The sequence below is a fragment of the Chiloscyllium plagiosum genome, chromosome 15 (assembly GCF_004010195.1).
Source record: "Chiloscyllium plagiosum isolate BGI_BamShark_2017 chromosome 15, ASM401019v2, whole genome shotgun sequence".
NCBI classification, from domain to species: Eukaryota; Metazoa; Chordata; class Chondrichthyes; order Orectolobiformes; family Hemiscylliidae; genus Chiloscyllium; species Chiloscyllium plagiosum.
In genome coordinates this window covers 21,749,190-21,773,238 of record NC_057724.1, presented here as the reverse complement: position 1 = coordinate 21,773,238, position 24,049 = coordinate 21,749,190, and the positions used below count along the sequence as shown (strand labels likewise).

General features: G+C 39.1%; 1 protein-coding gene across 6 annotated transcripts in view; it reads right to left on the bottom strand.

Annotated features, from left to right (window-relative positions):
- Window positions 1-24,049, bottom strand: part of pcdh11 (protocadherin 11) — a 738,007-nt gene that overhangs the window by 225,745 nt on the left and 488,213 nt on the right. The window contains exon 4 of one of the 6 annotated variants that reach the window (XM_043704507.1): window positions 8,055-8,435. The exons of the other annotated variants lie outside the window; for them this stretch is intronic. Coding sequence (XP_043560442.1) covers window positions 8,431-8,435 — 5 coding nt within the window. The 3' untranslated portion in view covers window positions 8,055-8,430. Of the gene's footprint in view, window positions 1-8,054; window positions 8,436-24,049 lie in introns of those variants that run through there. 6 annotated transcript variants of the gene reach the window in all.

The window sequence follows — 24,049 nt, the reverse complement described above, 5'->3', positions numbered from 1 at the left end:
AGCGTCCTTCAACGAGTTGATGATCCTCCAGGCACAGTTGATGTTCGTCTCGGTGTGCGTCCCGGGTAACAGACCGTAGAGCACGGGGTCCCGCGTCACGGCGCTGCTCGGGACAAACCTCGACAACACCACTGCATTCCTCTCCAGACTTCTTCTGCGTAGGCACATTCCAGAAGGAGGTGTGTGACAGTCTCGTACCCCCCGCAGCCGCTTCCAGGGCAGCGTGCGGTGCGGCTGAGAGTCCGGGCGTGCATAAAGGATCTCACAGGCAGAGCCTTTCTCACCAAGCAATGTCTTGGTGCTTGTTGGAAAGTTCTGGTGATGAGGCATTCTGCCAAATGACTTTGACAGTCTGCTCAGGGAACCACTCGATAGGATCCACCCTCTCCTTTTCCCAAAGGATCTCAAGGACACTACGTGCTGACCACTTCCTGATGGACTTGTGGTCAGAGGTGTTGCTCTTCTTCATAAACTTCTCCATGAAGGACAGGTGATACGGAATGGTCCAACTATTCGGAGCGTTCCGCGGCAGCGAGGCCAGGCCCATCCTTCGCAACACTGGGGACAGGTAGAACCTCAGTACGTAGTGACACTTGGTGTTTGCGTACCGGGGATCCACGCACAGCTTGATGTAGCCACACACAAAGGTGGCCATCAGGGTGAGGGTGGCATTGGGTGTATTTTTTCCCCCGTTGCCCAGATCTACACGTCCTTTTCTTTTCCAAAAAAATACTTTATTCATAAAATACTTTAATAGTCTGTACAGTTGGACATGCCAGACATGCGTAAACATTCCATTTGTTTGCATACCGAAACAGAGTAATCATTCCTATTTACAGGTCTGTACGATTACATTTTTAGCTGAGGTGTCAGCAGAGCCCAAATGACTGCGCGAGCCCCCTGTTCTTCGTTAGGCAGCCAGATGTTACACGGTGGTCTTTCCCCACCGCGCCTTGGCGGCAGCTGCCCCAAGCTTCAGCGCGTCCCTCAACACGTAGTCCTGGACCTTGGAATGTGCCAGTCTGCAACACTCAGTCGGGGTCAACTCCTTCAGCTGGAAGATCAACAGGTTTCGGACCGCCCAGAGAGCGTCCTTCACCGAGTTGATGATCCTCCAGGCACAGTTGATGTTCATCTCGGTGTGCCTCCCGGGGTGTCCAGATCTACACGTCCGCTGCTTCAAACCCGCAGCACTCCAGCAAAATCTTCTTCATGAAAACCGTCCGATCGTCTGGTGTGTGCTCTTCCACCTTCTTCACAGTCACCCTGACTGTGTTGCGAATGCCCTGGCCTGGGCTGCGAGCGGCTGCTGAGGCCATAGCTCTGAGGTTGACTGGTACCTGAATTGGTGTTAGGCTGAAGCCAGCATAAAGATCCACCAAGAGCAGGTCAGCACAACCAGATGATCCTCCAATGTCCAATCACGATCCAGCGATGGTCTCCAGCAGCTCTGACGACTTGCAACACGATCCCCGTGGTTTCTCCCCTGCCAGCACACGTCCGCTGTGTTACAAACAGCATAGGGTTGTGAATTGGAAAAGCTTTGATCAGAATTTCTGGCACATCGACTTCCAGCCAGTGCCTGAGGGCACGCACTTTACACTTTCCCAACATAGCAACAGTGAAGGGCATTGAAACAACTCCATTGGATACTTAGAATTCAGCTCATGGCCCCATTGGATGAGGCTACTGAATGTTCTGGAAGATCTGGGGTGGAGGAGGGATAAAAAAGACACACCTGGAAGTCACCTCCTCAGTAAAGATTCGCAGGGAGGACTCTTAACAAGATTTGTATCAGTGCAGCAACCCAAGCAGACTCAGGAGAAGATCCATTCAGGAGTTGAACCGCAAACTGAATCCTTTGTCCCTTTGTTTGCCTCATCAACAAAGGTGTTTGGGTAAAGTGTTTTAATACATAAACTGATTGAAGCATCGAAAGCATGGACAATAGTTTAGTGTTTAAAGAAAGATTAGAAATAACTTCATCCCACGGTCTCAACGTAAAGGCATTCTGTTGGAGGAGGGAGAATAAATCAGAGGGCATGCTCAAGGCCTGCTCCCCAGCCTGGCCATTGTGGCCATCAACAGATCCAGGCAGTGGGCCATAGAGGAAGGCATAATAACCAACTGCCTGGCCCTCTTCCGTTGTTAAGTCTGTGCTCACATGTCTATTGAGAGGGAGCAGGGGTTTTCTATTGGTTCCTTTAGGAACTGCTGGACATTGCAGGGGCTGAGTGTATCGTTACCAACCACCAACCCCCTCCCCACCCCACCCCACCCCCCCCCCCCCCCCGCCACCCATAACAATGTTTTGATTGACTTTAGATAAGTTTCCATTACAATTCTGTAAGTTTGTGTTATTTTTAGTTTTTGTTTAAGGTTTTACTTAAAAAGAGTACAAAGAGTATTAGAAATCTCCCCTGTCTCCAGAAAATTGTTGAGGCTTTCAACCAATTTCTACTTATTTGAAAATTATAAATCTGGAATTGAGATTTTTTTTAAACAGAAATCAGTGTAAGAGGTGATGGATCAAAAATAGATAAATGGAACTGAGATACAATTGGAAGGGATTAAGGTACAATTAGAAGATAGAAAGTGAGGATTGTGGATGCTGGAGATCAGAGTCAAAGAGTGTGGTGCTTGAAAAGCACAGGTCAGGCAACATCCGAAGAACAGGAGGAGGAGAACATGATCTGAGTGGATAGCCAGAGATCTTTTCCTCGGGCAGAGATGGCTATCACGAGGGAGTACATGTTTAAGGTGATTGCAGGAAGGTTTAGGGGAGATGTCAGAGGGAGATTCTTTACACAGAGTGGTGGGTCTGTGGAATGTTCTGCCAGCAGTGGTAGTAGAGTCAGATACATTAGGGACATTTAAGTGATTCTTGGATAGGCATATGGATGATAGTAAAATGAAGGTTATGTAGGTTAGTTTGACCTTAGAGTTGGATAAAAGGTCGACAACATCAAGACCGAAGGGGCTGTACTGTGCTGTACTGTTCTATGTTCTTTGTTCTATATTTGGAAAATGCTCAAGAGTTTATTCCTATTTCAATGTTACAGAACGTGCATCATTCACAGATCACAATTAAACAACTAAATATAAATTACTATGGATGCTGGTATCTTAAATAAGAAAATCAAATGATGGAAAAACTCAACAGATCTGGCAGCATCCATGGAGACAAAATCAGAGTGAATATTTTGAATCTGATATCACTCTTCTCCAGAATTGAAAGGGGCTGGAAAATAGTGTTTTTTTTATGCTATTGACAAAGGGACAGGAGGAGCAAGTGGAACTGACTGTGGAGGTGCAGAGTGAAATGAAAACAGTGAGGTTAATGGAGAAACAGAGATGTCAAGTGTGTGTAAATTGAAGGGTGAGAAGGAGAAAATTAATCCAATTTGCTGACAGAAAAATCAAGATGCAAGTAAGGGGCGGAAACTGCCAGAAAATTGGAAATCTGAGGTCATGTTGTGAAGATGTAGAAATCAAAGCTGAACACTGGAGGCTGTAAAGAACCTAAATGGAAAACAAGGTGTTGCTCCTCCAGCTTGGGTTGAGTTTCTTTGGAACACTGCAACAGGACAGAAAGGTTATCATGAGTGCAAGGTAGTTATTGAAATGGCAAGCAACTGGAAGTTACACAAATGATTGGATGACCTATCCTACAGATTCAATATCAAAGAATTTGCTGTGCCTGTCCCTTAAGTTTTCACAGAAAGTTGAGGTCCATACTGACCAGATAATGGCCACTGCGCTGAAGGTTTTATTAGTTAAGAGACCGTCACAGAATGAGACTGACCTGCCCAAGTTGCACTCCAGTAGTTCAAAACTTCATTGGCAATGGCTGTTGAAAGGGAGGCTCAAATTAAATATTTTGCTAATTCCTGCCCCAACAGCCTCCATTGCCCTCATAATACTCAATCTTCTGTCATTTTTCCCTATTGTTGTAGGGAAGAGAGGGAAGGTAGGAGGGCAAACAGAAGTAGCATGGAAAGAGACCAGCAGGCTGGAGTGTTACAGGCAACTGCAGCATTTAAATGTTTGAATGTAGGGGAGAATTTTGCTCAAAATTGTTATTTACGTGTTGAAGGCTTGTGGAGTTAAACAGGATTCCATATTCGTAAGGTTGACATAGCTAAATGCAGAGAGTACTGAATACTTGACATCCCACTTAGCTAATAGCCACTCAGCCAATCTGAGGTGACAGATAGTGATTTATGTGGTTTTCCTTTGTGTTAGGAATCTAGGACTGCAAATACGCAGTTTTATGCCATTAATATTTAAGATAAAAGCAATTTTTGTTTTGCTTGGAACATTATTGAATAAGATATTTTGCAGTTTATGTTTGCTTAGTGTTTGCTTAGTGAAATTGGGGAGGGTGAGGTGGTTTTCACCAGTTTCCTCACCTAATCCCAGATCCAACCTTCCAACTCGGCACCGCCCTCATGACCCGTCCTACCTGTCCATCTTCCTTATCCACTCCACCCTCCCCTCTGACCTATCACCATTACCCAAACCTCCATCCACCTATTGCACTTTCAGCTATCTTCTCCCAGCCCCACCACTCGTCCCATTAATCTCTCCACTCCCTAGGTTACCAGCCTCATTCCTGATGAAGGGCTTTTGCTTGAAACGTCAATTCTCCTGCTCCTCGGATGCAGCCTGACCTGCTGTGCTTTTCCAGCACCACACACTTGGTTCTAATCTCCCGCATCTGCAGTCGTCACTTTTGCCTTGATGACTCAACTGTCTGTATTTCAGGGAAATTAAACAATTAGTGCACAGGGAGAGTTTTGAATCTTATATCTGAAGTATTACTGGACTGTGTATGTAATATTAATTAGCAGTCAATAAAGATAAAATTGTTGGGGCAAATTCTGAGTTTTAAGGCATTAATACTCAGACTAAACCTTCAAACCAGATGGAGAATGGGCACCCAGTAGAAATAACCTACAGCCTGTTTAAAAAAAAACCTGAGCATGTTCAGTAATTGCTAAAACAAATACGATGGCAGCGCAATTAGGGCATGTCCCTAATGTATCAACCATATTAAAATGAAAATATTCTTTTAGAATACATGTGAAATAGGGTCATCCATATTGAGAGAGATCAAAAAATTCTCAACTTAATAAATGCAACTCTATTTTTACTTGATAAAATTATGTTAATTATGAATAGAAACTATTGTATTATTGATAAATTCTGGAAGGTTTAGCCTGCACATGAGCCTCCTCTCATGCTGATGTTTCTAACCCAATCAAAAGTCTCTTCTACTCTCCCTCATGTGTCTATCTAACATTTCCTCAAATGCATTTTGGATACTCACCTTCTCTACTCCTTGTGATAGTGGGTATTGCTTGGATGAAGAACCTTCTCCTGTGTTCCCTATTGGACTTATCAATGATTATCTTATATTTGATCTCCGCAGAGATTGAAATATTTTCCCCACTTAAACCCTGTCAAACCTTGTTATAATCTTCAAGATGTCTATTAGATTATCATTCAACCTTCCTTTTTTACAAGTTTTCTTCAATATCTTCAATTATGTGTGCTGTTATAACATTTCACGGTGAACATCATCCTACAGAATCTTTTAGCACCTTCTAAAATGTCTGAATGTTGTTTTAAGATCTGGGAACAAATCTTGCAGATTAGTTCAAGTGAGACCTAACTAAGGCTTTACGCAAGTTTAACGTAATTGCTCTCCTTATCAACACTTCTCCTTTAAAAATTAACCCAAGTAATTGCTGTATTATTTCCTATAACTATTTACTTGTTGCTCTATCTGTCAAATGCACAGAACCCAAGAATTATTATGGTATAGAAGGAGACTATTTCTGTAACAGCTCTTTGAGTACTTTAGCTACATGCCATTCTCTGATGTTTCCTGTAACCCTGCACATTGTTCTGTTGAAAGAGTCATGCAATAACCTCTTGAACCTCTGTCTACCACACTTCCAGGCAGTGCATTTTAGACACTACTTACCAATCATATGAAATTCTTTTTTCTCTTAACTTGCATTTGGAAAACACTTTAAATGTGAGCCCTCTGATTCTATATCATTTTATGAGAGGAACAGTTTCTCTCTAGCTATTCTGTCCAGCCCTCTCATGATTTTGTAAAAACCTCTATCAAATCTGCAATTCATCTTATCTTCAGAGAAAGTAGTCCTAAATTGTCAAATCTATCCATGTAACTGATGTTTCTCATCTTAAACATATTTTTGTAACCTTCTTCTGCATGCTGTCCAACATGTTCACATCCTTCCTAAAATATAACACCCAGAGCTGTACACAATACTCCAGCTGAGGTCTAACTAGTGTCCTATAAGTTCAGCCTCATCTTGCTGCTGTTGAACTCAATGATTCTATTAATGAAGCCTCAAAGATTATTGATGTTATTAACTGCTCTCTCTACCTGATCATGCCACCTTTAATGACTTTTGTTCCTGTACCCATTTAAATTTTTGCAATCCAAACATTATGCAATCTCTTTATTTTTTTCTATCAAAATGTACCACCTCAGACTTACTTTTGTAGAAATGAATTTAAACTTGTTCTGCAAGTTTATTAATATCTTGTAGAGTTTTGTTGCCTTAGTCCAACGAGTTAGCTAATGCCCTCCAAAGAAAGTTGGTGTCCTCTGACTGTTTTGAAATCTCCTGTACGAGATTGTAAGTGAAAGCGTAAAATAAATGATTGGATTCCAGAAAATAAATAAAATTTACCTTGGCAGATAAATATTGTTACTGTTGCATAACTAAATAAATCTCGGTATGATACAAGACAAGACACTTTCACTTTTCATTATAAAACTGCCATATAGGTCTTCCACTTGAGTAGGCTGAACAGTACTTCTGCAGGCTTCTTTTTCTTTTAGTCGACATATATGCCTGTTCTCCTACCTCATACAGTTTGACACTGAAATTCTCTGGTTGCTGTTGACGCACTTAGTTTCATTGAAACAAGCCAACTACTCTAGCTCCAAACAGCAAAGAGTAAATGATGTACATTAATGAGTTACAGATGTTTGAGAAGATAATTAACCACCAAACACTCGAGGGGATCTACGAATAGGGAATAAATCTAGTGATGCTCAATGATTTTTTTTTCAAAAGCTAAGAAAACTAGCAAGAGAAGAAGAATATACATTTTTATAGCACAAATCTCTATTTACATATGAAGAGAGAATGGACAGATTCATACTCTACATATGTGAAATCAGTTACTCAATAAATGGGCAAAATCAAACTTGTTTTCCCTATTGCCATCTGCAAAATACTGATAATCATACTCTCTCACAATGTCTTCCGTTAATGGAAACACAATCAGCAAATACAATCATGGGATGAAAAAGAATGCTGTATGAAACTTGCATCTGGTGTTCAATTCTGCATATTGCTGAGCTGAATCCTGATGAAGGTTTCAGAGAGGCAGAAGCTGGATACTGGGGCAGACTCAGTAGGGACTAACATTGATATGATAATAAAGAGTGGATGGCATGCAGCATCAAAGCATTGCCGCATTGAGAGGCCTGTGATGCTCAAAGCCTGTGTCATGCAGTTGAAATGTGGTCTCCTCAAACTAATTGAATGAACTCAGTTTGAAAAGGCGTGCATAGAAATCTAAAAGCAAGATGACTGAGCAATGCACAGAAGTGATGATGACCAGGAAGTCAAGTTGATATAAGAGTAAGCATGATGGGAATGCTGACAATTGTAACTCATTGACCAACTGAGATTCAATATGCAAACATGCAAAGATTCTACCTTTAACATTATGCACATTTATTGCTTAATTTGACTCAGAACAGTTAGCACTTTCAGAGTCAATAAATTGCCAGCATCTCTGCTGGCAATAACTTCCAATATTTTCCATCAATAACAAATCTGCAACTATTCAGCCAATAAAGATTGTCCAGTCAATAAACATGATGAATGTTACCAGTAAATAGGACCGATCATTGACAGATTATTGATAGACATGAATATCGATCAAGTTTCAGAAAATAAATGAATCTAACTCGGAGGAGAAAGAGTAGCATGTTTTTACTAAACAAATACCAAACTTGGGTGACAAAAATTGGACACCAGGCAAAGTAATCTGTATAAGATACACAACAGACTCCTTTGATAATCAAAGGAGAAGTACATTGTACTAACGTCAAATGTTGTTTATACTGCTAACAAGTTCTCCATTGATTACACAGGTTAAAGAATAAATTCCCCAATTTAGTACAATCAGATTGCTATTATTAGACATTAATTATTATCACAACATTAAATAAGAGCATAAAATTCACAAAAGGCTCCATTGCTGCCGAACATTCTGACAACTTGTGTTGCTTTTAGTGGTTGATTTCGTCATAGCTTTTAATTTGGTTCCAGCCTCACTGTCCATAATTAGTGTTATGCCACACAGCATTTATTCTGCAGAAACAAAGGAGACACCATCAAGTCCTGAATAAAAGTCAAAATAAGACTGCAAGTGTGGTCACGAAGGAATACAGCATGCTTGCCTTCATCAGCTGGGGCATCAAACATAAAAGCTGAAAAGTTATGTTACAGCTGTACAAAACTTCTGTTAGGCTATATTTGGGATATTACTTGCAGTTCTGTTTGTCACACTACCGGAGGGACGGTGAATGCTTTGGAGAGGGTGCAGAGAAGGTTCACCCAGATGTTGCCTGGTCTAGAAGGTTCAGTTATGAGGAGAGGTTGGAGATATTCAGATTATTGTTTTTACTGGAAAGATGGAAGCTGAGGGGGAATCTGATACAGGTCTACAAAATTTTCGGAAGCATAGATAAGGTGGACAGTCAGAGGCATTGTCCCAGGATGGAAAGGTCAACTGCAAGAGGGCACAGGTTCAAGGTGAGAGGGGGAAAGTTCAGGGGAGAAGTGCAGACAACATTTTTCCATACACGGGGTGATGGGTGCCTGAAATGCACTGCCAATAGAGGGGGTGGAAGCAGATATGTTAGCAATGTTTAAGGCATAGCTTGATAAACACATGAAGGAGAGGCGAACAGAGGGATAGAAACCATGCATGGATAATAAGTAGCGGCTCTAAATAAGCCCTAGGAATTGGCACAGGTTTAATTGGCTGAAGGGCCTGTTCCTGTGCTCTGTATTGTAATGCATTTGTGGGATATAAATGAATTAATGTTATTTCTGCAAGTATAAATTCTGATACAGAACAGGAATGAGAAAATACATATTCAGCAAAAAGAAAGGATATGTTAGCATGAGACGTGAATACAGAACAATGGTGGATGTATGGGCAAACAGGAAAGCATCTGTTTCCCCCTACTCGGAGACACAGGAACAAATCCAGAAGTTGTGGGATAAGTCTTAAGGAAATGAGTGACGTAAGCGAAGCAGGGAACAGACAATGGGAATAAGGAAAACATATGGGAAAAACAGTATAAATTGCAAGGGTTTTTTGGGATATACTGTGCATTTTGTCATTGCCTTACCTGGCAATTAGACAAAGCACCCACCTATAGGTGTATAAATAAAACAACGCTGCTGTTCAGAAATTTGGTCTCGGACTGAAATTATTAAAGTGAGTGAGCTTTTGTTAATTTTAATCCTGGAAATCAGGGGAAATATCATTTTCATGTGATTACAATATTTTTTGTTTGAAGTCATTGCTCAATAAATAAAGATGGCTAATGTATTGAAAACTTGCAGGAATGAAATTCTGATTAATTTGTTATTTTACTTGCCCTGGACCAACTTACTAACTTTTAACCAGTCTCAGATTTGTACTTAACTATGTGGTAGCCAGTGATAATACACTTTAAATAGGAAAAGACAGACTAATGCTGCACATCTGGAAAAAAACGTTTAGATGCTTGCAATAAAAATTGGTCAGTAAGCACTTACAAAGACAAAAAGCAGATTTTATCATTTTGATCAATTATGCTCCATCAAAGCATGAAGGATAGAAAGGAAATGTTAAATATCTTTTATGGTTGCTGACTAATTTGCAATCTATTTTCTGGATTTGCCTTTCTTCCTAATTGTTAACTTTGTTATACATTTTAAAATTAAATTTCAGTGGTTCATAATATCAAAAATTGAATACTAAGATTACAAATTAATGAGCTAGTTGGATTAGTCAGATCCAAAATGAAAATGCCACTGATGATTTTATTCTTTAGAGTATACATTATGAACTGTCATTACTTTGAGCAACATGTTCACAAGTATCTATGATATAGATGACTGCTTAGCAACAAAGCAAATAGACATAATATCAATGCAAATATAACATATGACTTGCTCATGATGTATCAAATAATGATTAGAACAGGGACAATTTCCAATGGTTAGTTGCCAGTTTCTTACCCAAGAAACAGACAACTAGCAATTAATAATGAGAAGAACAACTTGGCTGCTCCTTGAAAGGCCAATGTTCAGTTGATGCATGTTTAAAGCAGTCTTGTCAATAAGTGAGCTTGAAACAGGGATAAAACTCCTTAATAATGCAAACTATAACCGCTAGGTCCTCAGTGTACCAGGTGGCTGAGTGGTCTAATTAATGAGAGCAAAAGAAACTCTGGTTTTAATTAAATTCCTTAAAGGAATCACAAGATATTGCTCAGAAAAATGGCAAAGGGAGCAGGAGAAACACTTCCATAAAGCTACCCTTGAAATACCACAGCCTGTTAATGGATTGTTTGAGGTGTCTTTCTGCCCCAGCAGCATCTTTTCTTCACATTTCCCATTGTAATCTAATAATCTAAATGACTTGGTGTTTGAGGTATCTGTTGTCATCCATTCCAATTACTGACAAACTGTATCTGAGGCCTCATATGTGTCCAATGCATGCCAGTAAGATTTCAATAAGCTCAGATGGCTCAGATCTCTCTCCCTCACTAAATGGTGAGTGGAATGGCCATTTTATCTGTAATATCATATGGCTTTGCAACTAAATGCAATTAAAGTGTCATGATAAAAGCATAAGCACCCCAACTGACCAATAAAGAACTTCCTAACTTGCCTCAAAATAAAGTCTCATTAATTGTGACAACTGTCAACAGGGCAAATGTCAGGAAACAATTACCAGTGATATTTTAAAAAGTAACAACTTTCTTTTGTTCCTTTATTACATAAGAATGACAAAAAAAAGGAAGTTTCTTTATAGCCTCAAGACACATTTAAGAGCTAACGAGTTTCTAACTAATAACAGTGCTGAGGTGATTTAGGCAACTTTCAGTCCAGGAGAACTTCTGTCGAGTTTGGTCTGTTTAGAATCCTAAAACAATATTCTTACTAATGAAATCTCTCACCACAGAGCCAATAGATAAGTTGATATATACATTTTTGTAATGGATAGGGGCAAGATTAAACAATGAGCAAACTATTGATGCATTTGTTACCTCATGTGCTTCCAAGAGCATATAAAGCATTAAATTCTGATCTGCACACATCTTGTTTCTGATCTTGCTGTTCTCAGTGCAGATTTAGCTACTAATGAGCAACAAATGCTAACAGCAGCCTTTTCCAAATCTCCAAGCCTACAGAATTCAAATAGGGTAAAATAGCCAATAACAAAAAAAAGCAAAGAGAAATGCACATGGGTATGTGCTAGGACAAGGCAGACTACTGTGAATGTTGGAAATCTGAAAAGGAAAAACAGGATAAACTCAGCAGGCCAGCGAGTATCTATGGAGGCAGAGCCAGAGTTAATCAGGTCACGACCTTTTGTCAAAAACTTTTAAAAAAGAGTTAACACTTTATTTTTCCAGGAAGATAAGAACAGAGGCAGAAAAATGATAGAGGAGAACAGAGAAAAGGGAAGAAATGGTGAGGTGGAAAACAGGAGTAATAAACTGATAAAAAGGGTGATGAACAAAGTACAAAGAACAAAGAAAATTACAGCACAGGAACAGGCCCTTTGACCCTCCAAACCTGTGCTGATCCAGATCCTCTAACTAAACCTGCCACCTATTTTCTAAAGATCTGTATCCCTCTGCTCCCTGCCCATTCATGTATCTGTCTAGATTCATCTGAAATGATGCTATTGTTCCCTTCCTATTACCTCTGCTGACGTTGCATTCTCGGCACCCAGCATCCTCTGTGTGATGAACTTTCCACACATATCTCCCTTAAACTTTTCTCCTTTCACTTTGAACTCATGACCCCTGGTAATTAAGTCCCCCACTCTGGAAAAAGCTTCTTACTATCCATCCTGTCCACACCTCTCATGACTTTGTAGACCTCAATCAGTTCCCACGTCAAACTCCAACTGTCTAATGAAAATAGTCCTACTCGACTCAACCTCTCTTCATAGCTAGTGCCCTTCATACCAGGCAACATCCTAGTGAACCTCTTCTGCACCCATTCCAAAACATCCACATCCTTTTGGTAATTTGGAAACCACATTTTCAGCTATCATACATCTGTAACATGACCTGCCAACTCTTTAACTCAATACCCTGTCCAATGAAGGAAAACATGCCATATGCCTCCTTAATCATTCTATTGACCTGTGTTGCCACCTTCAGGGAACAATAGACCTGAACACGCAGATGAAGCAAAAGGAAGTGGAAATGGAACAATGCCAGTGGCAGACTATCTACAAATCTAGGATCTGACACAGGAGTAGCTCAGCCCACTGGCAGGAGCATCTCAGTTACTTGGACTTTTTTTTTAAACTAGCACTTGTACACCAGGTTAAACTGGCTTTTAATCTCTGACCTTGTGTATTCTTGAAAAGGGAAAACAAATCATGTCTCTTGCCAAGCCTGTTGACTTTTTTTCTTTCATTGCATTCAGATTCTGAGATAAGTCCCAGGAGGTTACAATTCAGCTTGTGTTACATTTCTCCATGTTAAGTCCCTTTTCGAATCTCCCCTGACACCTCATTGGGTGTGATATTACAGTCTCTCTCTCCCTCTCTTTTTTCTCTCTCTCACTCTCTCTCTCTCTCCAGTTAGCCACCAAAGCTATATCTGCAGACAACTTTTATCTGTTTGTTTTTTAAGAATTAATTCATAATGAAATTTTAAATATGTCTAGAAGTGATATGAGTTATTATTCATAGACATGGCAAAGCATAGGCTTTGAGGGCCCAACTACCATCACCAACTTACTTGATAAAATAAACAGTGTAAAAGCAATAAGATGGCAGATACCTAGTACTGTATTTTGCATTCATTTGCAGTTGCACAAGATCAAAACTATTGAACGTGGATTCCACCTTCTGTACAAACAGCTCTTGCTCATTTCCTGCTAAGTCAAAATAAGTTTATGATATTACCTGGACAAAAGCATAATGGGTCATTGTCTCCAATTACTTATGAATGTATCAAACTTTGAGTAAGGCATGTTGTTTCCCTTTTCTAAAAAAAAAATGTCAGGAATGGCTGAGAATGCAATTTGTTGAATGTTTTGAAAATTTCTGCATGGATTACACACAGCCTCCAGAGAGACCACAAAATGTCACTTCTCAAGGGTGTCAAAGAATTTCAGAGGAATACTTCGATGAAAGAGATGTAATGTAAAATTTGGAACCAGCTGCTACAAGTTACATTCCCAAACTGTGAGCTTAATGTGAGGTTGGATAAAGTATTCCGAGCTAAAGATATATCTGTGTATTCCCCTGTCAGGAGTATACAAGAAAACCAACTGCACCTCTACAGTGTGGAAATGTCTGTGTGTGTACATGAGAGTGTGTGTACTTTAAACATGAAACCAAAAGGACAACTTAGAACTGCCAAGTGCACCAGAAACGACAACAAAAAACTTGTCCTGTTGACCCTACAAAGTCTTTCTTAGTAACAAATTAGGAAAGCTGTCTCAAAGACCTGTCAAGCAACATACTAAGGTAATCTTACTCACAGTATGTTAGAAAGCACCATCATCATTCTATGTACTGTCTCACTGACAGGACAGATGCAACAGAGTGGCAGCGCAGTGATATACTGTCAGGATGAACTTGTTCTGGGAGTCCTTAACATTGACTCTGGATCACATGAAGTCTCATGGCAACAGGTCTCACATGGGCAAGGAAACATTCTGTTGATCACCACGTACCATCATCCATTAGCTGATATATCATTACCCTTCCATGTTAAACTCCATTTGGAAGAAGCACTGAGGTTGTTAAGGACACAGAATGTATTCTGTGTGGATGACTTCAGTGCTCTTCACCAAGAGTGCCTCAGCACCTTTCACGAACCTCATATTATGTCCACAGTCTGGGGATGAAACTCATAGGAGAGGGTTCTCAGCAGCACTGGTAATGAGCAAACAGGTCAATTCTGAGAGGACATGTACTCATTGGAGTTTAGAAGAGTGAGAAGTGAACTTATTGAAACATACAAGATTCTTAGGGTGTTTGAAAAAATAGATGAGGAGAGATTATTTCCCATTGTGCGAGTGTTTCAGAACGGGGACATAATCTCAAGGTAAGGGATTGCATAGTTAGGGCAGAGATGAGGAGATATTTCTTCTCTCAGAGGGTAGGGAATCTGTGGAATTCTTTACTGCATAGGGCTGTAGAGGCTAAGTATATACAAGGCACAAATTTTTAATCAGCAAGGGAGTCAAAGGTTATGGGGAAAGGCAGGAAGTGGAGTTAAGGAATGTCAGATCAGCCATGATCTCAATGAATGACAGAGCAGGCTTGAGTTGATGGCCTACTTCTGCTCCTCCAATTTATGATCTTAGATATAAAGATATTATTGCTTATTAATTATGGTGTGTGTCAATAATGTTCTGATAAAGATAATGTGAACATAGTAAAAGTTCTAATCTGATGATGTCACATAACGTTTGGGTGGAGAATAGAGTTAGTCTTGCAAAGGACCCAATGGAATCAAGGGGAGCATACCTAGCTCCTGATTGTCATTATTATGCTTGAATATTCACTTGTATTTCTTTATTACACAACAGATATTTTCATATCAACCTGTTCAGAGTTGTTATGAAAAAGCTTTGGAGCAGGTGGGACTTGAATCCAGGCATCCTGGCTCAGAGGTAGGGAAACTGCATCACCAGAGTCCAAAAGCTATCACACAATAAACTACACCTTATGACATAAGGTAAGTGGTCTTCTCATTAAGCCTCTGGTGTAGTTTATCCGCTCCCATTGAATATTGGACAGGTCCTTAAAATCAGCCTAGAAAAGAAGGCCGGTGGTAACAAACTAGTCCATGCACCACTGATCTGTACTGAGAGCCGACTAGATCAAAACACAACAATCTTTACACAGTTATAATTGGATCCCTTTCTATTTCAAAATTTAACAACAATAATACAGAGGAGTATATTTTTAGAAGGGTAAAAGCATTAAATTAGTGTAGAGTTAGAGTCATACAACATAGGAACAGACATTTCGATTCAGCTCATCCAATGCCAAACTAAAATAGGCCCATCTGCCTGCATTTGGCACATATCCCTCTAAACCTTTTCTGATCATGTACCTGGGAGAAAGTGAAGACTGCAGATGCTGGAGATCAGAGTCGAGAGTGTAGTGCTGGCAAAGCACAGCAGGTCAGACAGCATCCAAGGAGCAGGAGAATTGACGTTTCAGGCATAAGAAGGGCTTACGTCCGAAACATCAATTCTCCTGCTCTAATCACGTAGTTGTCCAAATGCCTTTTAAATGTTGAACCTATATCTTCTACAATTTTAGAATTCAAGCATCAGAAAAGCTTTTATCTGTCACCATTTCATTTCTGTTCATAAGTATTGTTCCAGTCAATATACAGATCCAGTAACTTCACAATCAGTAAATTGATGGCCTCATTGTCCCCCTTACTAATCATCAGTGCATGTTCAGAGCATGGGTATGCACATAGTCGCAGATGTTTGAACACAAGTAAAAAAATTCATATTTTTCTAACCCATCTAATTCAACCTTAACAAGGTAATCAATTCTGTTAGTATCTTCATAGTCAATAAACTCTAGCAGAAATTTTGCAGTTCAAAGCTGTTAGTATATCCACAGTCAATAAACAGTGTAGGTATCTGTCTAGTCAATCAGAAATTGTCAATATCTCCATTGAAAAGAAACAATTCATTATCTTAGCTGTAAATCACCATAGAAAATCCATTGCAGATTTTTCTATAATCAATACAACACTGCTTGTGCAGAAAAGCTGGGTGCAGAGTTTTTTAAAATAATTATGAATAGATCTGTTACAGAGATACTCCTTGTCCATTGAAAGCTATGAAGGAAGTCTACAATTTAATGATGTGAGGGACTAAAATGACTGTAGAAAGCTGAAATGTTAGTTTCAAATTTTGACCAGTTATATTAAATCTATCACAATGAACTATTTCTTTTACCAAGTTTCTGAATCATATGAGTGGGTTCTAAAATTCCATTTAAATACACTTCATTTTGTGTGTTCCAGACATCAGACATATGATGTTGTTGGCTGTTTTCCTGGTAAGGAGGCAATTTGATTTTCAGTAGCATATTTTGTGACCTTTGGAACATGCTAAGTCTTTCTGGCAATGAAATAAAGTTTCATATGTGTGGGTGATACTCCTTGCTTGTGGCAATAAACTATGCAAGAAGTCTTTTAACATGGGGAAGCTACTGTGCTGCAGCTACCAGATGGGTTCTGGTTAAGCAGTAAACTTTCCCATTCCTGCTGTTTGGCACCGGCATATTAGAGAATTTACTGATTGAATATTGTGCACCTTCTATGGCGATCTTGAACACAGACCTTCTGTCCCAGAGGTAAAGTGCTACCACTGCCCCATAAAATCACTTTATTTTAAATTGTAGTTACCACCGTCTCATGGGAAATGCAACGTTAATGGACACTTGACAAGCTTCACAGAGGAACAAGTAAACAAAGACCAGACAATCTGTTCTAGTAGTGTGGGTTGAGAGACAAATATTGGCCAGAACATCATGGACAACTCCTTCATTCATCTGCAAGTTGTGCCATTAGATTTTTCATTGCCACCTGAGAGTTCAAACTGGATCCTGGTTTAATATATTACCTGAAAAATAATGTTCCCAATAGTGTGGAAATTTGTTGGTACTGTTCTGCAGTGCCGGCACAGATTGTATGCTCAAGTGTCTCGATCAGGACAGGAATCCAAAACCTTTCAACTCAGAGGTAAGAATGCTATCTGATGAATCATGCTCAGTGTTTTAAGGATTATGATGTTTATTATCATATCCATCCCTTCAAGCAGTACAGTTCAGGTTATTCCTCGTAGAAAATATAAAAGGTTTAAAGTCAATCACAGCTTGATTTTGTGGTTGGTGAAATATCTTCGATATTTGTAAACTGAATGTCCTTTTTAATACTATTGACAACGTGAAAGTTCTTCTGAAATCAGTCCAGTCTATTATTTGGTGTCATACTTTTTTAATTCAAACAATCTAATAGATTGAAATCTTATTGCACTTGTAATATTCTCACTATATTAGAAAAATACAAAATTAACATTTTTAACAGGCACTTGAGAATCTGTGCAAGTATACAATTTCAGAGCAATTCTATTTTACACAAAAATGCATAATAGTATGGATACTATTAACAAGTAATGTCAGTACAATTATTTGCAATAAAAAAATCTGTGTCATGGAGACTTAAAAATAATTGGAATTATGCCTGCAATCATTTCCATATTTTAGTAACAACAGTGGTAAATGGATTTTCTGGACTATGAAGAGCGCTATGCTAATATTCAAACACATGGTGGTAATTCCATTCAGCTAACTGCAGGGCTTCATACACAGAAAGTCAATCATGGAGATAATTACCCTCAATTTGCCCAAGAAAATGACAGTCTTATCAAGTATGAAATCAAATTAATGTGAAGTGATTGAAACTGTATTTTTCAAAAAACAAGTTTTCTCTTTGATCATCTGAAACGGCTCTGAAATGAAAACTAAACCCACCAAAATCCATGTCTCTAATCTCGTTTGATCTGCACTTGGTAACCAGTTTGCTGTAGGTTTATATTGATGGCTCTGTTTTTGCTCGGGTTGACATGCATTCTGCTTTTGGTTTTTTATAATTGACTTTCTGTCAATCAAGCCCCCAGTCAGCCAAATGAAATTACCATCACATGTTTGAATATTACAATAGTACTCTTTAAATTTGAAGGCTATGTGATTATAATACTCCTAAAGTTAATAGTCTTGGTAAGATAGTTTGGTTGCCTGCCTTATGTGCCTGGAACCATTCACCCTGGTGCACTGAAAGACATTTATAAACAGCTTTACCCTCACTTCAAACCAGGCTATACTGATGATAGAACTACAGGTTAGGTATTATTCAAAATATTACACCTGAGTTTTCCATCCACTCAAAGACATTCACTTCCCACAAGCTCTTCCACTCCATTATTTTAGAATGTAAAGCCCACAAATATTTCTTTTCCCCTGTTTTCCTTAGGTTTTACCGACAATTGAATCCATAATTTTTTTTAAGCTATTTTCCTTATCCTTATATTTGAAGTCTGTGATTTTCCATTTGTCAAATCAGCAATAAAAGTAAAATAAAAAGAATGATACCTGCCCACAATCACCAAATTTGATGTTTCATGTAGTTTACAGTGGCATTTCAATTACTTTGTGTTTCTAAAGAAATAATTATCAGACTGGTAATGAGCTCAAGGCAGTGTTTGTCAAGGAGAAGCTGGATGGGTGCAATGCAGTAATAATTCTAATTACATCAATGCTTGCTAATTATATTAATACTTTTTAATTGCAGTGATACCGTTGAATTGAAAGTACAGCTTCAATTGAATTGAGCTGTTAATCAAAGAAAACTCATGACAATCAATGGAAACTGATTGAAATCAGATAGATCACAGCAGGTTTGGTAAAAGTCATGTGCCTCAATCTCCTATCAACCAATTGACAGTAATTTGGGAATTCACCAACTGATCAACAGCTAATCTCAAATCCTGAGAACCAATCAGAAGTCTTAGAAGAATCATGCAAGAGGATAAGTGCAGAGTAACCAAAGTCCAAGGTGAAACTGAAAGGCCTGCAAGGAACTATCATTAGAGAATGATTACTCAGAAATGAAGTCTGCTAGAAGCATAGACTCATAGAGATGTACAGCACGGCAACAGACCCTTTGGTCCAACTCATCCATGCTGACCAGACATCCTAACCTAATCTAGTCCCATTTGTCAGCACTTGGCCCATATCCCTCTAAACCCTTCCTATTCATGTACCCATCCAGATGCCTTTTAAATGCTGCAATTGTACCAGCCTCCACCACTTCCTCTGGCAGCTCATTCCATACATGCACCACCCTCTGCATGAAAAAGTTGCCCCTTAGGTCTCTTTTATATCTTTCACCTCTCATCCTAAGCCTATGCCGTCTAAGCCCAGATTCCTACACCCCAGGGAAAAGACTTTGTCTATTTATCCTATCCATACCCCTCATGATTTTATAAACCTCTATAAGGTCATTCCCTCAGCCTCTGACCTTCCAAGGAAAACAGCCCCAGCCTATTCAGCCTTGCCTTATAGCTCAAATCCTCCAATCCTGGTAACATCCTTGTAAATCTATTCGGGGATCCCTTCAAGTTTCATAACATCCTTCCATTAGGAAGGACAACAGAATTGCACACAGTATTCCAAAAGTGGCCTAACATGACCTCCCAACTTCTGTGCTCAATACTCTGACCAATAAAGGAACGCATGCCAAACGCCTTCTTCACTATTCTATCTACCTGCAGCTCTACTTTCAAGGAGCTATGAACCTGCACGCCAAAGTGGCTTTGTTCAATAACACTCCCGAGGACCTTACCATTAAGCATGTAAGTCCTGCTTTGATCTGCTTTTCCAAAATGAAACATCTTGCATTTATCTAAATTAAACTCCAGTTGCTACTCTTCAATCCACCAGATTAAGATCCCATTGTACTCTAGTCAGATTGGATTTAATCAGCTTGTAGTCAACCTAGCCTCACTAACTAGAGGGTAACTACATTCTTTTTTTTTAAATACTGGAACAGGTGTAACTGATTTGTGCGGTTTGCTTAAATTCCTTTTTAATCTCTTTATCTTGGATAAAATGTGTTTGCTAAACCATCAATTGTGACTCTGGATTGACAGCCTGGCTGAGATCAACTAATGTCACATTGATTAGGAATCTCTCAATTTCCAAGGGATCACTGACACATGTATAATTTGCTTTTCTCATGTAGGAGATTTATTTAATCAGCCCCTAAACAGTGTCTGAGACATATAGAAAAGTATCATGTGTGTGCTGGCTAATTTTGGAGATGTGAGAGTAATTTAGGAGGGAAGTATTTGTGTGTTTAAGACTCTGTGGAGTGGAGGAGAAAAACCTATTAAAAGACATAGCTTGTTCTGGATCCCAGCCTAAGAACTGACTAGATCCAAAGTGGCAGCATTTAAGAGATTGGAATTTGCAACAGTGTTAGTGTTTCAGAGATGTGGGATTTGTCAAAGGTAACTTGTGAATGGATGCCCAGTTACTGTGTTGATGAATTTGGTTCCCAGAAGGAGTATCATCAGGTAATCACAATAACAATAAAATGAGGGTGATCCACACAGAAACTAAATTAACTGTAAGACATCCATTTCAGAATGCATATGTCAACTTTAGTGATAAACATGTTGAGTTTTGCTGTCACAAGATTTTAAGATATCTCAAGATTGTTTTCAATAACAGGTAGTGTATTTAAAAAACTTAATCCTGTGCCTTTGGCCTATCATTAAATAGAGAAAAAATGGAGGGAATAATGCTGAAATATTTTTTAAAATCCAACATTCAAATGAGTTTATTGGATAAAGGAGTTTGGAAACAGCTGGGAGAAAAATCAAGGAATTGCCCCATAACCAATAGAATTTCATGCAAATCATAACTGACCACATCATCCTATTGTAAGAGAGAAAGCACCAGTCTAGTATGGGCATTAGGTGATGTAAATAAAGGAATGTAACTGTTGCATAAACCAAGCAACTTCAGAGCATATGTGCGGACCAGGGTCATAATGTGTAGATAGTAATATTTGCTTCAAGCACAATATAAAGTAGCTAATTTAAAAAAAAGTAAATATCACATGAACTTTGTCTGGCTGGTATCTACTTTACTAATTGATTCTCTAAATGTAATGCCTTTCTGAAGGGAATGTCACCTTTTCAATATTGATAGGATACAGTCATTTTAAACCTTTTAAGTTTAGAAACCTTTTGACACCAACTTTCAATAAGCCACATGCAGCAAGCTGCTGGTTTTCATCATTATTGGGCAGAATGGACAAGATAAGGAGCTGCTTTACTCAGAGCAGTCTGCTTCTCATTGATAAAACCTTATCCAATCTTCAACAGACACAAGATAGCTTAGATGTGCAGTGATCTTTCAGGCGAACAGAATGGAACCACGATTGCTGACTTTCCCTTTCATATATGAGAGGCCTCCGTTATTTGATCTAGTGTTTAATTAGGTTATCTGCCAGCTCAATCCCAGGCTGCTTTCTACCTAAACCCTCCCCTTATGAGTTCTTGTTGGACCCCAGTCAATCAGATTCTAAATTTATGTCACTTTTTGAAATCTATTTGTAGCACATATTAATGTGCTGACTTTACCCCATAGGAGTTAAATAAATCATTTGAATGATGTTTAACAAAAACAATTCTTTCAAATAAATCATGGCCAATAATGTCATGATAAGTCTCTATTCTTAACTACAACTTCTTATTTTGTTGAGCCATCATTTGGCACGGTGGAGATCAACAGCTCCTTTTCAGTTCACGATATTTATTGCTTCACATTTTAAAAGAGTAACATTAACTAAACTCCTCCATATTTAGTAATTTAATAGTAATCACAAATTATTAAAGCCTGGCTCTACAGGAGCCTGTCATTATTCTGAGCCTTTCCGATCACCATAATCATTCCACAGGAGTGTTGTTACATGTGGCTTGTTCTTGCAGGCAACAGGGTCCTGAAAGTGATTAAGTAACATTAGAATTCAGGGCTCCACTCTTGCTTGGAAACACACAGTTTAGCTGATGAAAGCAAAACTTGAATTCGATCAAAACTGTTTTAAAATGCATTTGTACAAACATTTTTAAAATATATCTTTCTTCTGAGATTGGGTTCTTTGGGGCTCAACTCATTTGTGAGATCAGTTGAGGTTAAGGGTTGATGGAGGTAAAGTGCTATTCAATCATTTTAAGGTGTAAGGTGGAGCTGAACGAAAGGGAAAAACAGCTATTTGTTAATGCTGATTGACATTACCTTGGTAACTGCATACACTGTTTTCTGCTCATCAAAGTACTGATCCATTTTTTTTTGAATTGTGCCTATTCTTGTAGCACAGTAAACAAATCCAAATACCATATGCATATTGTAATGATATTGCAAGGCAAATAGCAACCTTGATGGTGAGTGTCCTAACATGTATATTAGAGAGCACTACTGCTGCCACACAGCCAATAATTGCCACAGGAAATTTTCAAGTTGATCTTTGCAGAACCTCTTGGCAGAAAATAAAAGGGAGGATCATTATTATTAAATAACTGTATGTAACTGTTTTGCAGCTATCTTGGAATCTATTCTGCAATGTTAAAGAACAGAGCTTTCACTCCACAAACTGCATCAGAACATGTGTTTGGTGTTCATGAAGGTAATCATCTCTTCACAAATTAGTCCCTTATTTTCTAAAAACAGCCAGTGACATTTATTAGAATGTATAAGGTTTAATCTTGTGAAGAGGAGAAAGTGAGGACTGCAGATGCTGGAGATCAAAGCTGAAAGTGTATTGCTGGAAAAGCGCAGCAGGTCAGGCAGCACCCAAGGAACAGGAGAATCGACGTTTCGGGCATAAGCCCGATTCCTGAAGAAGGGCTTATGACCGAAACGTAGATTCTCCTGTTCCTTGGATGCTGCCTTGACCTGCTGCGCTTAATCTTGTGAAGGTCTGCTCCTGGAGACTTGCGATGCTATAGTGCAAGTTGGAAAGTTGTTCCAACACTGGCATACATGTGTTTCCAGCAAGGCTTCAAATCAACAGCAGGGCATCTCAAAACTAACTCAATGTTGCTGTTACTGGTGTTGACTTCATCTTTTGCAGAGTAAGGAAATCTCCATTCTAATAGAGAAGGATTGTGCAGAAACATGGAAAGAATTGGATGCCGGACAAATTAATCAAATATATTCTGGGCTCAGAAGAACTTGCTTACTTTATAGAGTAAGCTGAATCACAGTGTATCTCTCTTTCATATAACACAAGACACATTTCATTTTTTTTTCAATTAATTAAAGCGATGGTATGCTGCCTTTTTCTATACAACTGAGTGACTTTTAAAACAAAAATCACTCATGCCATGTGGGCATCATGGGCAAGGTTCATTGCCCATTATTAATTGGTCTTGGGAAGAAAGGTTGTGGTGATCTGCCTTCTTGAACTTCTGCAGTCTCTGAGGTATAGGGATACCCACAATAATTTTAGGGACGGAGTTCCAGGATTTTCAGCCCACAGTAATAAAGGAGTGGCAGTAGAGTCCCAAGTTTGGATGGTGTGACTTGTTGCCATTTAACAGTTGCCATTGTCCTTCTGGGTAGAAGAGGTTGTGGGTTTGAAAAAAACTTGTTAGATTATTTCAGAAGCCAGTTAAAAAAGAATTATGCAGTCACGTGTCTGATGAGTTTTTACTACAATCCAGAATTTTCATGATTATGATTACATGGCTGGAGAATGGACTTGCTGGGTTGGTCTTTTGGAAAATGGTATAGCCACAATGTGCTAAATGGCCTTGTTCCACACCATAAACATTCTTAGGTTCTATGGCATAGGTTTCATGTTCAAAATTTAATTTATTTAATTAATTGAATTTAACTTCCCCCAATTGCTATCATGAAGGAACTCTTTTGAATTCCTAACATGGTGCCTAAATTCTTCCCCATTCGGTTGGGGAGATGGGGTAAGCACAGAGACAGATAAATGCTAATCTTTGCACCACAAGTCACTGTGTCAGTTTTCCAGCACCAACCTGCCCCTGAGGTAGCAGGACAAAGTTCGTCATCAGGTGAGAGACCATGGGATCGACAGTCCAAGCAAGCT